Genomic DNA, 17,493 nt, shown 5'->3' on the forward strand with positions numbered 1-17,493 from the left:
TTTAGTTAAATTTCACTCATTTCAGAATCTAAATAAATATTTTTTGTACTAATGAGTATAAGTTAGAGATCAAAGAAAAATAGTTTGAAGCCAGCTTTAAGTGGCCTTTGAAATGTATTCCGTAGATTAAAAATTGCATTTGCATGATCATTTTCCATTTCCCAAAAATAATTAGAACATTAATGTTTTCATTATTCTTCAGTTTTATCAAATGACCAAACAAATTAAAAACTGCTCAATAAACGTTAGATGTACATTACTCCTTTACCCAGCCCAAAGAAGTGTTTTATTTTTTTCCTTGTTTCTAAATCCACATTCCCAAGTCCATTGTCGATCGGCAGGGGCTCAGAAGTGGTAAAATTTGATTATGGTGCTGAACTATGAGGCAGTGGAATCAAGAAATCAGTACACAAGTTTCAATGAGTTGGATTAAACATGAATATGGGCTGATTAATGGTAGACAAAATCTAATGTAGATAGGTGCATACCACTGCACATAGGATGGGGAAAAAAAGCAATAAAATTATTCAAAGAATGGCATTGAAATAGCTATAGATGAACTGGAAAGACACCTGCCTGTCTTGGTGGACTCAACATTTAACATGTACAACCAGATGTCAACAAAGCCAATAGCATGTTAAATGTTACAGACAAAAGAATAGAAATATAACTTGGCAGAAATTGTGCTCAACTTTTGTAGTTCTCTGGTTAGATTACACAGAGTACTGCATCAAGTTCTGGTTTCCGATAATTGGCAGGCATTCAAGTACTGCAGACAGTGCAGGGAAGAACCAAAGCTCTAGTGTTAGAAGACTGAGTTGTGATGAATGATTGGAGAGGCATGGGCTATGCAGCCTGAGAAAGTGGCATTTTCGAGATGATCTTATAGAGATGTATAGAAAATAGGAGCAGGAATAGGTCATTTGGCCCTTCAAGCCTGGTCTGCCATTCAATATGATCATAGCTGATGCTCTATCTCAACACCACACTCCTGCTCTCTCCCCATACCCCTTGATGCCTTTAGAGTCTAGAAATCGATCTATTTCCTTTTAAATATAATCAGCCATCGGTGGTAGAGAATTCCACAGGTTCACCACATGTGACCCCTTGTTCTCGAACCTCACCCCCACCACAGCCGGAGAAAACATCATCCCTGCATCTAGTCTGTCCAGCCCTGTCAGAATTTTCTATGTTTCATTGAGATCCCCTTTCATTCTTCTGAACTCCAGTGAATGCAGGCTTAGTCAACCCAATCTCTCCTCATACGACAATCCTGCCATCCCAGGAATCAGTCTAATGAACCTTCACTGCACTCCCTCTTTGGCAAGTACATCCTTCCTTAGGTGAGGAGACCAAAAATGCACATACTACTGCTGGCGTAGTCTCACCAAGGCCCTGTCCAGCTGCTGTAAGATTTCCTTGCTCTTGTACTCAAGTCCCCTTGCAATGAAGGCCAACATATCATTTGCTTTCTTAACTGCTTGCTGCATCTGCATGCTTGCTTTCAGTGATTCATCTACAAGGCCCCTTCGTGCATCAACATTCCCCAATCTATCACCATTTAAATAATGCTCTGTCATTCTGTTTTTCCTACCAAAGTCGATAACTTCACATTTATCCACGTTATACTGCATCTGCCATGTATTTGCCCACTCATTCAACTTGTCTAAAATCACCTTGAAGCCTCTTAACATCTTCCTCACCACTCACATTCCCACCAAGTTTTGTGTTGTCAGCAAACTTGGAAATATTACTTTTGGTTCCCTCATCCAAATCATTGATATATATTGTGAATAGCTGGACCCAAGCACTGATCGTGTGGTACCCCACGAGTCACTGCCTGCCATTCCAAAAAAGACCCATTTATTCCTACTCCCTGTTTCTTGTCTGATAACCAATTCTCAGCCCATGCCAATATATTACCCTCAATCCCATGTGCCTTAATTTTGCACACTAACCTCTTATGTGGGACTTTATCAAAAGCTTTCTGAAAATCCAAATGCACCACATCCACTTGTTCGCCCTTATTTATTCTGCAAGTTACACCCTCAAAAAAACTCCAGTAGGTTTGTCAAACATGATTTCCCCATCATAAATCCATGTTACTTTGTCTAATCCCATTGCTATTTTCTAAGTGTCCTGTTATCACATCCTTTTAATAGACTCTAGCATTTTCCTGACTACTGATGTTAGGCCAACTGGTCTTTAAGTCCATGTTTTCTCCCTCCGTTTTTTTAAATAGTGGGGTTACATTTGCCATCCTCCAATCTGCTGGGACTGTTCCAGAATCTACAGAAGCTTGGAAGGTGATAACCAATGCATCTGGTATTTCCATGGTCACCTCCTTTAGTACCCTGGGATGTAGATTTTTAGGCCCTGGGGATTTATCAGCTTTCACTCCCATTAATTTCTCCAGCACTATTGTTTTAGCAATACTGATTTCCTTCAATTCCTCTTCCTCACTAGATCCTTGGTCCTGGAAAGCATTTCTGGCAAGTTATTTGTGTCTTCCTCCATGAAGACAGAACTAAAGTAGTTGTTTAATTACTCTGCCACTTCTTTATTTTCTATTATGAATTCTCCCGTTTCGGACTGTAAGGGACCTATATTTGTTTTCACTAATCTTTTTCTTTTTACATACTTATGGAGCCTTTTACAGCCTGCTTTTATGTTCCTTGCAGTTTTACTCTCATACTCTATTTTTCCCCTCTTAATCAATCTGTCAGCCTTCCTTTGACAAATTCTAAACTGCTCCCAATCCTCAGGCTTCTGACTTTTTCTAGCATCTTTATATGACTCCGCTTTGAATCTAATACTATCCTTAATTTCTTTTGTGAGCCATAGTTGGGCTGCTTTACCTGTCGTGTTTTTGTGCCAGATAAGAATGAATAACTGTTGCAATGCATACATTAATTTCTTAAATATCAGCCATTGCCCTTCCACTGCCATGCCTTTTAATGAACTCTCTAATCTATCTTAGCCAACTCACGCCTCATACCTTCATAGTTTCCTTTGTTTAGATTTAGGATCCTAGTTTCAGACTGGTTGACTTCACTTTCCATCCTAATGGAGAATTATATCCTGTTATGGTCACTGTTCCCTAAAGGACCCCACACAACAAGATTATTAATTAACCCCTTCTCATTGCGCAATTCCAAATTTAGGAAAGCCTGTTCCCTAATTGGTTCCTCGATGTACTGGTCTAAGAAACTATCTCGTATATACTCCAGGAATTCATCCGCCACAATATTATTGCTAATTTGGTTTGCCCAGTCTATATGTAGATTAAAGTCACCCATGAGTACTGTAGCACCCTTATTACATGCATCTCTAATTTCTTGTTTACTGCCGTACCCTACCTTACCACTACTGTTTAGAGGCCTATAGACAACGCCCACTAATGTTTTCCACCCCTTGTTGCTTCTTAGCTCCACCCAGACTGATTCTACATCTAGATTTTCTGAGCCAATATTTTCTCTCACCATTGTACTGATTTCACCCTTAACTAACAACACCACCCCACTTCCTTTTCCTTTTTGTCTGTCCTTCCTAAATATCGAGTACCCTTGGATATTCAGTTCCCAGCCTCGGTTATCCTGCAGCTATGTCTCCGTAATCGCAATCATATCATACCCATTTACATCTGTTTGCGCTATTAATTCATCTACCTTATTGCGAATGCTCTGTGCATTCAGGTACAGTGCCTTTAGACTTGTCTTTTTAACCTTTTTACACATCTTTTGTTGCACTATGGCCCTATTTGCTGCTAGCCCTTGTTTCCTTTGCTTTCCACTTTTGCTTTCTACTTTTCTGTCTTTCATTCCTATCATTGTTTCCCTGTCTTGTGCCTCCCCACTCAGGTCCCCATCCCCCTGCCACTCTAATTTAAGCCCTCCCTTACAGTACTAGTGAATACCTCTGCAAGGATATTGGTCCAGGTCCTGCTGGGGCGCAACCCGTCCAGCTTGTACAGGCCCCATCTTCCCCAGAATTGATCCCAATGCCTCAAGAATCTAAATCCCTCCCTCCTACACGATCTCTCCAACCACGCATTCATCTGGTCTATTCTTCTATTCCTGATCTCGCTAGCATGTGGCACTGGGAGTAATCCTGAGATTACTACCTTTTGAGGTCCTTTTTAATTTATTTCCTGGCTCCCACATTCTGCTTTCAGGACCTCATCCCTCTTTTTACCTATGTCATTGGTACCGATATGGACCACGACCTCTGGCTGTTCACCCTCCCCCTTCAGAATGTCCTGCAGCCACTCAGTGACATTCTTGACCCTGGCAGCAGGGAGGCAACAGACCATCCTGGTGTCACATCTCCAACTACAGAAACGTCTATCTGTTCCCGTTATGTTGGAATCCCGTCAATATTGCTCTCCCATTCATTTTTTTTGTCCATTCTCCCCCCCACCCCCTTGCAGCTGAGCCACTTGTGGTGTCACAGACTTGTCTCTTGCTGCATTCCCCTGAGTAACCATCTCCCGAGCAGTATCCAAAACTGAAAATCTGTTAGAGAGGGAAGTGGATCCAGGGGACTCCTGCACTACCTGCTTAGTGCTTTTACTGTGTCTGGCAGTCACCCATTCCCTTCCTGCCTGTGCACTCTTTATCTGCAGCGTGACCACCTCATATTGTATGTGCTATCCACGAAGATCTCACCCTTGCTGATGCTTCACAGTGACTGCAACTGCAACTCCAGCTCCAAAACATGGATTTCGAGTAGCTGCAGCTGGAGACACTTCTTGCACACGTGCTCGCCCTGAACACTGGGAGTGTCCCTGACTTCCCACATCAAACAGGAGGAGCATTCCATGTGGCCGAGCTGCCCTGGCATGACTTACCCTTAAATTACTCTCTTTATTTTTACTTCCTCTAGTTTAGGGAATATTATGGACAGTAGAAATACTCACCAGGTCATACTTACCAAGGCCACCATTCTTCTTACTGAGGAAAGGTAGAAAATGAAAAAATTACCACCTTCCCTCATCACAGAGCCCCTTCATTCACCAAATTCCAACTGTAGCACTTGAATGCAGCCCAAAGCAGCACTCCAGTGCAGACAAGGCAGCACTGTAGGTGGGCTGCTTTTATGCTCTGAATCTAGCTTCTGAAATCCTATTTGAGCCAGTTATCTAATTAACTAGCTGCAGAATTTAGTGTATTCTATAGCTTTAGAATAATGAATTGTATGGAAAAGGTATATCTGAAATATTACTATAAATTGAGTTGAGAGTAGTGCAAGGATATATGGTTCAAGCTCTTGAAAAATAATTATGACTGACACCATAAAATTCTTCTTGCAGAGATTGATGAATACTTGATGTGGTGCTTTTCAGTAGAATGGTTGAACTAAAAACCCTGCAGGCATTAAGCAAACAATAGGATGCTGCAAGGGGAGCTACTATAGAAAACTTCTGGGTGGATTAAGCTAATATGGATTGAATGTTCTTCTTTGTCCATAATTACTTTGTCACTTTTGTTCCTACCCTTGCTATTTTTTTTAAAAAGTGAAAGGCCTATATTTGCTCAATGGCACAGCTGAGAGCAGGAATGCATTATATAGGAATTCAAAAGTACAAACCCACTTTGTGGCATGGTACGGACTTCAGTTTGCTACAATACTGGATAATACAATAGCCTATGGAAGTAGATGTGTTTCAGCTGAATTGCACTTGTAGAGAACTGGCAGAGAAACAAGGCTGAATGACCACCTATGCTGTAACCATTCTATGATTCCATTGTAACTCTCCTGAATCATATCCAGCTCATATTCAGTAAAGTGTCAGACATTTGCTGTGGATCTTTGCATGTTTAGTTTGCTTGCCATAGTTGATATGTTTGTATTATAGCAATAAATGTACAGAATGAAAATTATTATTGCGCAAGTAGATAGATTTTGTTTTTTAAGCATTTTATGAATTACATGTTTCCCTCTTCATAATTCCACAACTACGTGTTATATTTTAAAACTGTTTTTAGCCAAGTTGACTCTTGCTTATCCATTAATGTAAAGATATTGTACATCTTTCTGGAATCCACTTGATCTAGAATGGGAATAAAAAATTGCTTTATTGGGAGGCATTGAATATTCTGTTCCTAATTTTGCATTTCAGACTTTTAAAAGAAAAGTACTAAAGTCATTGCATGATTATATTTATATAACACCTTTCACAGCTTGTGGGAGGCGGTGGTGTAGTGGTATTGTCGCTGGACGAGGAATCGAGAGACTCAGGGTAATACTCTGGGGACCTGGGTTCAAATCCCACCATGGCAGATGGTGAAATTTGAATTCAGTAAAAGAAACTGGAATTAAAAGTACAGTGATGACCATTAAACCATTGCCAATTGTCGTAAAAACCCTTCAGGTTCACTAATGCCCTTTAGGGAACGACATTTGCTGGCTTACATGTGACTCCATACCTGCAGCAATGTGGTTGACTCTTAGCAAGCCACTCAGTTCTCAAGGGCAAATAGGGATGGGCAATAAATGCTGGCCTAACCAGCGATGCCACCATCCCATGATCAAAAGCTTCAGGATATGCCAAAATGTTTGACAGCAATGAAGTAGCCTGGAAATGAGATTACCATTGTAGTAGAAAAAGTGGAAGCCAATTTGTATACTGCTAGGTTTCACAAAAAGCAATGACCAGAACATCAATTTTTGTAATGCCAGTTGGGGATATTGGCCAGGACACTGGAAGAAACTCCAATGCTTTGCTTCGAATAATGCCACCCATCTGAGAGAACAGATGGAGCCAACAGTTTAATGTGTGATCTGAAAGACGGTACTGCCAATAATGCAGCACTTTCTCAGTACACTATACTAAAATGTCAGCCTAGATTATAACATTTAAATAGAAATATAAACACTTCATTTTAACCAATAGAACTATGGCACAGGATTTCACATTTTTTAGAACAAAACACAAACTTGATTGTATATAAAACAAATTAAACAGAGCAAATGCGAGTAAGTTAACACTATTTTACGCACTGTCAAACCCCAAAAAGAAAGGGAAAGGAAATAAAACTTACCTTTTAAAATCGGAGATTGGGCCTCAGAGTTTGGGAGCTACAATTCCCATCGGACTTCAGCGGTCTCTGTGCATGCACCAGCCCTAGAATGGCCACACATGTGTAGATTGTTCTTTTTTGTTTTTCGGCTTCTGTGCATGTGCTGGCTGGAGAAGAGCTGTACATGCGCGATGTGTGCATATTCACATCTTCAAGCCAGTAAACGGCCCTGTGCACATGTGCAGTTTTGACATTTTTTTTGATGTTTGGAAGCCAGGTCTGCTCTTGCGCAAAAGAGGAGAAAAAAAAAAGTGAAACAGTGAAAAAAGAGCGTCGGGTGACCCAGAAGAAAACGCTATAGCGTTGCCGGAAGAGGCAAGTTGGGAGTTGCAGGGAACAAATCCCAAAGAAAAGAAAGTCCCAAAAACCAGGGAGTCGAACAGAAAACAGTCCCAGGAAGACAGTTAAGTCAAGGAACAAGGACAGGAATCGGAAACAGGTCCTGTTAAGTGAAGTTAGGAGCAGAGGAAAAGGTCTGAATTAAAGAGGCAGAGCTGCAGGGAGCAGCCTTGGAACAAAGCAGGCTTACGAGAAGCCAGAAGATCTGAGGAGACAACCGAAGGTTGGTTACTCCTTGCAATGGGCTTTGGAGCAGTGGTGTCCTGGTTGACACTGCGAAATATCTGAGTGTGTGCTTGGAAGGTAAAGCCTGAATGCAGGTGGAAATCCAGGAAAAAGGAACATCAGAAGGAGACTTTTTAAGCCTTGGAGTTGGATCCTTGTGGAAGATTTCCGAATGGAAGCGTCTTTTGGGAGAGAATCCAAAAGCGAGTTCTTCGAGCGTGGAGGTTGGAAACCCTCATGAGAAAGACAGAGTTTCAGTGAGACCGGCTGGCTTATGGTGTGACAAGTGTCTGGGTGAGGGGAGTTCGGTGCCAGGGGAGTTGATGAGAAATCCATAGAAACCTGGTTTTGGTGTGTGGTGTCCGACTGCAGTTCGCCTATTAGTTGACATGGACTATATACTTTGAACAATGGGGTATAAGATAGATTCTGTAACTTGTGTTATCTTTACAAATTTGCATATATCTGTAAAGGTATAGTTAAGGTGAAGGAGTAGTTTTTTAAATTCATTCACAGGATGTGGGCTTCGCTGGTTGGGCTAGCACTTATTGCCCATCCCTAGTTGCACTTGAGAAGGTGGTGGTGAGCTGCTGCCATGAACCGCTGCAGTCCATGTAGTGTAGGTACCCCCACAGTGCTGTTAGGGAGGGAATTGCGGGACTTTGACCCAGTGACAGTGAAGGAATGGCGATATGAGTAACTTGGAGGAGAACTTCCAGGTAGTGATGTTCCCACCTATCTGCTACCCTTATCCTGCTGGATGGTAATGGCCATGGGTTTGGAAAGTGCTGTCTAAGGAGCCTTGGTGAATTCCTGGGGTGCATTTGTAGATGGTACACACTGCTGCTACTGTGCGTCGGTGGTGGAGGGAGTGAATGTTTGTGGATGTGGTGCCAATCAAGAGGGCTGCTTTGTCCTGGATGGTGTCAAGCTTCTTGAGTGTTGTGGGAGCTGCACTCATCCAGGCAAATGAGGAGTATTCCATTACATTCCTGACTTGTGCCCTGTAGATGGCGGACAGGCTTTGGGGAGTCATGAGGTGAGTTACTCGTTGCAGAATTCCCAGCCTCTGACCTGCTTTTGCAGCCACAGTATTTATATGACTAGTCCAGTCCAGTTTCTGGTCAATGGTAACCCCCAGGATGTTGATCGTGGGGGATTCAGTGATGGTAATGCCATTGAATGTCAAGGGGCGATGGCTAGATTCTCTATTTTTGGAGATGGTCATTACCTGTCACTTGTGTGGTATGAATGTTACTTGCCACTTGTCAGCCCAAGCCTGGACATTGTCCAAGTCTTGCTGCATTTGAACATGGACTGCTTCAGTATCTGAGGAGTCACGAATAGTGCTGAACATTGTGCAATCGTCAGCGAACATCCCGCTTCTGAACTTATAATGGAAGGAAGGTCATTGATGAAGCAGCTGAAGATGGTTGGGCTGAGGCTAATCTTTTCTTATTTAATAAATGTTTTATTCTGTTGTTAAAAGTTCATCCAACTCCTGTGACTCTGTTCAGTAGCCACCCTCCATGCTTCTAAACAAAAAAAAAGTTAGGATCTATCTAGCCAGGTTCCACCCTGGTATCTGACTTGACCAGCCATAACACCAACAGCATAACAGCACTCAGGTTTACTTATTTCTTCCCCCAAGAAATCTCTTATAAGACACATTGATCTTAAAGTTATTTACTTCTGTAGGGACCACCCATAAGTATGCCACAGTCCTCTGGAGAATTTTCCTTAGCTGCAGCTATCCTCAGAGGTAAAACTTTCATTTACCCCCATCTTGACTGTCGAGGCCTCAGTCCCTTGGTTACTTTTCAATATTTCCAAGTTAATCTGGTAGGGACCACTGTAGATTCTCCCACTAGTTTCAAATCAGGTGATCTTCAAGCTTCTGTTTCCTCACAAAATTCAAACTGAGATTAAGTCTCACTTGCGTCCCACGCAGTCAGTGGTGAAGTTAGTGTTTTACTTTGCTTATGGTGCAGGTCTGTTTAACTGTCATTTACTTTAGTTATTTTATCTCTGTTAGCTGCAAACCACATGAGGTCCAGCCTGCAACCAACTCTGAGCAAATACCCAGATAAATTCAGACCAGAGGACCTTCCTAAGCTCCGCCCATCTCCATGATGACATGAGCTGACCTCAAAGCTAATTTTAAGTTAATTATCCCTCATTTACAATGTCCTTTTTGATCTGGTGAAGTAAATGGATTTTATAACCTTTCAGGATTTGCTGCATGCTTATAAACTAATTTGGCTTTAATTCCCACAACAAAAACATCTCTCTGAACTGCACTTGTTTGCTAGCAGTGTAGACATCACATCTCTAGTTCTCCAACTAAGTAAGCCCATCTGCTGTTTTATGATCTAGCATTTCCAGTTGTTAACCTCTTAAAGTAACATGGCCCTTATCTTTTATGTGCCATAGACTCCAAGCTGATTTAATTGCATTGTCCAATTTTCTACCATTAAACTTTAATTCCTAAGACTAAAATCTATATACTAAAACACATGAACCATGAACTAAATATTCACAACAAGATGTTTCTCAGAAAATCTAATTAAAGGCATACTTGTCACTTCTTCTGTTCTGTGTTTTGTACAGTAGACGGTGTCACCAATGACAGCAGCGATAGTGAAATGGAGGACAAATCCACTTCTAAGATGGCAACTTTGAAGCTAGAAGAATGGCTGAATTTTAGAATTGACCCTGAAGTAAGCAATTTTTGAATATATGTCCTTGTTCTATTTTAGACTGATGATTGGCATGTAAGCAAGCTAACCTTTAATCAAACCTACTATGGCTACAACAGTAATACTTAAAATGGTCGGCTTTTCAAGATGTTATGCTAATTTCACAATTTCAATGAAAAATATTTAATCTCAATCTATATTTGCTGAAATTTTTGAAAATAAAACAAAGATTTTACAGATTTGGCATTTCATCACAAAACCAATATTATCTGCAAACTCTTTCTCATTTTAATGGTTTTTATTCCAATTGAAATACTCTAACTCCTTGAAAAATTGCATTCTGTTGAAGTTTGTTTCTTTCAAGACTAGATGGCTCCAGTCCAGGGGTTAAAATATTTATTTTCCTGAGAGCTCTTTTTGAGATTTTCTCAAGGGTTACCTTTTGAGTTTTGTATGTGTGGGTGTGTATCTGCTACCTTGTGCCAAGTAGTTAAATTGTTATTTTGGAAACAAAGTATACACAGATACACAGACACACACATCTGCAGCCTTTAAAAAAAAATTATTTGCAAACAATTAACACACTCCTACATTCTACAGTTTTGTTCTGGGAATTTCAGCCTTCTTTCCATAGAACCATAGAAAAGTAACAGCACAGAAGGAGGCCATTCGGCCTGTCTTGTCCATACCAGCCCGAGGACACCCAGGTGCCCTTTCTAATCCCACCTTCTTGCACCCAGCCCATAGCCCTGCAGCTTACAACACTTAAGCTGCAGATCCAGGTACTTTTTAAAAGAGTTTTAAAGAGTTTCTGCCTCTACCACCAACTTGGGCAGTGAATTCCAGACACCCACTACCCTCTGCGTAAAAAAATTCTTCCTCATGTCCCCCCTACACCTTCTGCCACTTATCTTGAATCTATGTCTCCTGGTTCTAGAATTCTCCACCAAGGGAAACAATTTTATCCTGTCCACTCTATCTATTCTCCTCATAATTTTGTACACCCTAATCAAGTCATCTCTCGGCCTTCTTTGTTCTAAGGAAAATAACCCCAACCTATCCAATCTCTCCTCGTAGCTACACTTTTCTAACCCTGGCAACATTCCCCTCAGTACTTCTGTTTAAAGTGAGTACTGATGAACGTGTCAGGATACTGACTTCCAAGGGTCCAACCGTGCAATAAGAATACACAAATTAATTCTGTAGTGCCAAGTTAACCATCAGATAATGAATGGCAGCAGACCCTGACCTGAATCCCCAACCCTCTCATTTTGTGTGCATGTGGATACATAAATTTCTCACCTGCCTTCAAAGCAACATCTGAAAGCTCATTCAGACTGTCACTTCGAAAAGGTGAAAGATCAGCTAAGAGCCCTGTGTGAATGACAGCCAGGTCCAGGATGGTGCAAGGCTGAGTGGCGGCTCCTCAAGCCCTGCTTCCAGTCTCTTTACTGGGCTTCCCCACCCAACCCCCTTCAGTACACCTGAAAATCTCCCGCATGGTAGCAATAGGACTGACCAGAATAACTGCTCCAGGTCCTACGATCAGAAGTTCCCTCCCTCTTGACCTTGCTGCTCCCCCATTTGTGGATTCTGTCTCTGGCAGAGCAGCAAAAGCTGGAGGGAGGGAACCTGTGATAGGAAGAGCTGGAGTCACCAGCATGGGAGAGACAGAACCTGAGATTGCAGGAGCAGCTCCTCACAGATTCTGTCTCCCCATGCTCACTAATCCTCCAAACAGAACTGTACATTATTTCCCTGCTCCCAGGGATACTTGTGCTTTCACGTGTTCAGCCCCTTTTCGACAACAGAGGAACTAAAATACAAAATAATACGTACAGGGATGATTTTTCTCTCATTTTTTCATTTCCATCTTTGATTTTTCAAGGGCCCTTTTGGGGCTTTCGAGGGTGAATTTGCCTGCCACCCCTTTGTATTTTGAACACTGCTCCAATCATCAGGTGGCAGATTTGGAGCTGTATTTCAAATCAAGAATTAAACAGTTGAAAGCTGCATTTATATAACAGCTGTCATGTTGCTAAATGAGGTAGATTTATCTGTGATCCTTCAGATTCAGGTTCATCCCTGACTCTGCATTTACATGGAGCATGGGGATCCAGGAGTTCAGGGGTAATGGTCAAAGACATATTTTGTATTGTACCATGTGATCATGTTGTTTATCTGGCAATCTTTTTCCAGCTTGGCTGTGAAACATCTTTGTCAACTGGAACTTTTGGTGCTTCATGATGTTGAACAATTACTCAAAACCACTTCTGGCAAGGATGAAGATGGTGTCCCATCTCCAACCCAACCCAACCCACCCCACCCCACTCCCCAGTCATGTTTTGACCAGCCTTACACTGCTGGCACATGGTATCTGGCTGCAAAACATGTATTTACTGATCCAAGCATACATTTGGCTCATGTCAATTTAATGACATGGTTGATGTACATGTGCAAGAAGTACCATTGGAGATTGTATGGATGATCTGAAGCTTGTTGTGACTGAACAGCATCTTGACTGAAGTGCCAGTCAATTCAAAGTTCCTGCATAATCTAAGGTTAGTTTTAATTCTAGAAAAATTGCTCAAGGGCCTTCCTTTGTGCATGAACTCTGTTATGGAAGGATTTAACTTGATGTCAATAGCTATGAAGAGAATTTGACATACTACACAGCTGTTTTGACCTGGCAAGACCGCCGACCGCGCCTGCACACCAAGGTCAAAATCCTGCCCCTAGCCTCTGACCTGTTCTTGTAGCCAATTCAAAAATTGCTTACTTCAGGGTCAGTTCTAAAATTCAGCCACTCTTCTAGCTTCAAAGTTGCCATCTTAGAAGTTGATTTGTCTTCCATTTCACTATCGCTGCTGTCATTGGTGACACCATCTACTGTACAAAATACAGAACAGAAAAAGTAACAACTATGCCTTTAATTAGATTTCTTGAGAAACATCTTGTTGTGAATATCTAGTTCATGGTTCATGTATTTATATGATTACTTCAGTTCAGTTTCTGGTCAATGGTAACCCCGCCATGATGTTGATAGTGGGGGATTCAGCAATGGTAATGCCATTGAATGGAAGATGGTTAAATTCGCTCTTGTTGGAGATGGTCATTGCCTGGCACCTGTGTGGCGTGAATGTTACTCGCCACTTGTCAGCCCAAGCCTGGATATTGTCCAGTTCTTGCTGCATTTAGACATGGACTGTTTTAGTATCTGAGGAGTCGCGAATGGTGCTGAACATTGTGCAATCGTCAGCGAACATCCCCACTTCTGACCTTATGAAGTGGGGAAGGTCATTGAAGTAGCTGAAGCTGGTTGGGCTGAGGACATACCCTGATGAATTCCTGTAGTGATGTCCTGGAACTGAGATGATTGACGTCCAACAACCACAACCATCTTCTTCTGTGGTAGGTATAACTCTAACCACTGAAGAGGCTTCCCTCTGATTCCCATTGACTCCAGTTTTGCTAGGGCTTCTTGATGCCACACCTGATCAAATGCTGCCTTGGTGTCAAGGGCAGCCACTCTCATCTCACCTCTGGAGTTCAGCTCTTTTGCCCATGTTTGAGAAAAGGCTGTCATAAAGTCAGGAGACAGGAGACTCTGGCAGAACCCAAACTGAGCATCAGCGAGCAGGTCATTGTTAGCAAGTGCCGTTTTACTACTGATTGAATGTAGCCAGTAATTGGCCAGGTTGGATTTGCCCTCCTTTTTGTGGACAGGATATGCCTGGACAATTTTCCACATTGCTGAGGAGATGTCAGCTTTGCAGCTGTAGAAGAACAGCTTGGCTAGGGCCGCGGCAAGTTCTGGAGCACAAGTCAGAATAATGTAAGTGTACATAGCCTTTGCAGTAAGCAGTGCCTTCAGCCGTTTCTTGATATCACATGGAGTTAATTGAATTGGTTGGAGACTGGCATCTGTAATGCTGGGGACCTCCGAAAGAGGCTAAGATGGATCACCCACTTGGCACTTCTGGCTGAAGATTGTTGCAAATGCTTCAGCTTTATCTTTTGCACTGATGTTCTGGGCTCCTTCATCATTGAGGATGGGGATATTTGTGACACCACCCCATCTAGCGAGTTGCTTAATTATCCACCACCATTCATGACTGGATGTAACTATTGCATTCCCACACTCCTCCTGGGGAGGAGTAGGAAGTGTGGGAATGCAACAGTTATAGGGGATTCAATTGTAAGGGGAATAGATAGGCATTTCTTTGGCTGCAAATGAGACACCAGGATGGTATGTTGCCTCCCTGGTGCTAGGGTCAAGGATGTCTCAGAGCGGCTACAGGACATTCTGAAGGGGGAGGGTGAACAGCCAGTGGCAGTGGTACATATTGGTACAAATAATATAGGTTAAAAAAAAAGGGACGAGGCTCTAAAAGCAGAATATAGGGAGTTAGGAAGTAAGTTGAAAAGTAGGACCGCAAAGGTAGTGATCTCAGGATTACTACCAGTGCCACGTGCTAGTCAGAGTAGAAATAGCAGGATATATCGGATGAATACGTGGCTGAAGAGATGGTGTGAGGGGGGAGGGTTTCAGATTCCTGGGACATTGGGACTGGTTCTGGGGGAGGTGGGACCAGTACAAACTGGACAGGTTACACCTGGGCAGGACCGGGACTGATGTCCTAGGGGGAATATTTGCTGGAGTGGTTGGGAAGGGTTTAAACTAAAATGGCAGGGGGATGGGAACCCATGCAAGGCGTCAGAGGAGGGGGAATCAAGGACGAGAACAAAAGACAAAGGGGAATAAGAAAAGTGATAGGCAGAGATATCAAGGGCAAGAATCAAACAGGGCCTCAATGAAAAATAGTGGGAACGTGACAAGTAATTTTAAAAAGACAAGCCTTAAAGCTTTGTGCCTTAACACGAGGAACATTCACAATAAAGTGGATGAATTAACCGCACAAATAGATGTAAACACTTATGATATAGTCAGGATTATGGAGACATGACTGCAGGGTGACCAGGGATGGGAACTGAACATCCAGGGGTATTCAGTATTTAGGAAGGACAGACAAAAAGGAAAAGGCGGTGGAGTTGCATTGGTGGTTAAAGAGGAAATTAACGCAATAGTGAGGAAAGATATTAGCTCCGACGATGTGGAATCTGTATGGGTAGAGCTGAGAAACACTCCTAAAGGGCAAAAAACATTAGTGGGGGTTGTATATAGACCCCCAAACTGTAGTGGTGATGTTGGGAATGGCATTAAACAGGAAATTAGAGACGCATGTAATAAAGGAACATCTGTAATTATGGGTGACTTTAATCTGCATATAGATTGGGCAAATCAAATTAGTAACAATACCGTAGAGGAGGAATTCCTGGAGTGTATACGGGATGGTTTTCTGGACCAATACTTTAAGGAATCAACTAGAGAACAGGCCATCCTAGACTAGGTATTGTATAATGAGAAAGGAATAATTGGCAATCTAGTTGTGCGAGGCCCCTTGGGGATGAGCGACCATAATATGATAGAATTCTTCATCAAGATGGAGAGTGACGTAGTTGATTCTGAGACTAGGGTCCTGAATCTTAATAAAGGAAACTACGATGGTAAGAGATGCGAGTTGGCTATGATGGATTGAGAAACGTTACTTAAAGGGATGAAGGTGGATAGGCAATGGCAAACGTTCAAAGAGCGCATGGGTGAACTGCAACAATTGTTTATTCCTGTCTGGCGCAAAAGTAAAATAGGAAAGGCGACCAAACCATGGCTTACAAGGGAAATTAGAGATAGTATTAGATCCAAAGAAGAGGCATACAAATTGGCTAGAAAAAACAACAGACCTGAGGATTGGGAGTAGTTTAGAATTCAGCAAAGGAGGACCAAGGGATTGATTAAGAAGGGGAAAATAGAGTACAAGAGTAAGCTTGCGGGGAACATAAAAACTGACTGTAAAAGTTTCTATAGGTATGTGAAGAGATAAAGATTGGTGAAGACAATTGGTGTAAGTCCCTTACAGTCTGAAACAGGGGAATTTATAATGGAGAACAAAGAAATGGCTGACCAACTAAATACATACTTTGGTTCTGTCTCCACAAAGGACAGAAATAACATACCAGAAATGTTGGGGAACACAGGGTTTAGTGAGAGGGAGGAACTGAAAGAAATCAGTATTAGTAGGGAAATGGTGTTGGAGAAATTGATGGGATTGAAGGCCGATAAATCCCCGGGGCCTGATAATCTACATCCCAGAGTATTTAAGGAAGTGGCCCTAGAAATAGTGAATGCATTGGTCGTTATCTTCTAAGATTCTATAGACTCTGGCACAGTTCCTACAGATTGGAGGGTAGCTAATGTAACCCCGCTATTTAAAAAGGGAATTAGAGAGAAAACAGAATTATAGACCAGTCAGCCTGACGTCGGTAGTGGGGAAAATTCTAGAGTCCATTATAAAAGATTTAATAGCTGAGCACTTGGAAAACGGTGGCAGAATCGGACAGAGTTAGCATGGATTTACGAAAGCGAAATTATGCTTGACAAATCTACTGGAATTTTTCGAGAATGTAACGAGTAGAGTTGATGAGGGGGAGCCAGTTCATGTAGTTTATTTGGACTTTCAGAAGGCTTTCGATAAAGTCCCACATAAGAGATTAGCGTGTAAAATTAAAGCGCATGGGACTGGGGGTAGTGTATTGAGATGGACAGAAAACTGGTTGGCAGGCAGGAAACTAGAGTTGGAATAAACGGGTCTTTTTCCGAATGGCAGGCAGTGACTAGTGGGGTACCACAGGGATCGGTGCTGAGACCCCAGTTATTCACAATATATATTAATGATTTAGATGAGGGAACTAAATGTAATATCTCCAGATTTGCAGATGACACAAAGCTGGGTGGGAGGGTGAGCTGTGAGGAGGATGCAGAGGTGCTTCATTGTGATTTGGACAAGCTGAGTGAGTGGGCAAATGCATGGCAGATGCAGTATAATATGGATAAATGTGAGGTTATCCACTTTGGTAGCAAAAGCAGGAAGGCAGATTATTATCTGAATGGCTATAAATTGAGAGAGGGGAATGTGCAACGAGACCTGGGTGTCCTTGTATACCAGTCGTTGAAGGTAAGCATGCAGGTGCAGCAGGCGGTAAAGAAGGCAAATAGTATGTTGGCCTTCATAGCGAGAGGATTCGAGTAC

General features: G+C 42.2%; 1 protein-coding gene across 3 annotated transcripts in view; it reads left to right on the forward strand.

Annotated features, from left to right (window-relative positions):
- ythdc2 (YTH domain containing 2) overlaps nt 1-17,493 on the forward strand; it is a 188,957-nt gene that overhangs the window by 122,512 nt on the left and 48,952 nt on the right. For all 3 annotated transcript variants that reach the window (XM_078566322.1, XM_078566327.1, XM_078566335.1), the window contains one exon: nt 10,257-10,366. In XM_078566322.1, coding sequence (XP_078422448.1) covers nt 10,257-10,366 — 110 coding nt within the window. The remainder of the gene's footprint in view (nt 1-10,256; nt 10,367-17,493) is intronic.

The sequence above is a fragment of the Cetorhinus maximus genome, chromosome 2 (genome assembly GCF_964194155.1).
Source record: "Cetorhinus maximus chromosome 2, sCetMax3.hap1.1, whole genome shotgun sequence".
Classification (NCBI taxonomy): domain Eukaryota; kingdom Metazoa; phylum Chordata; class Chondrichthyes; order Lamniformes; family Cetorhinidae; genus Cetorhinus; species Cetorhinus maximus.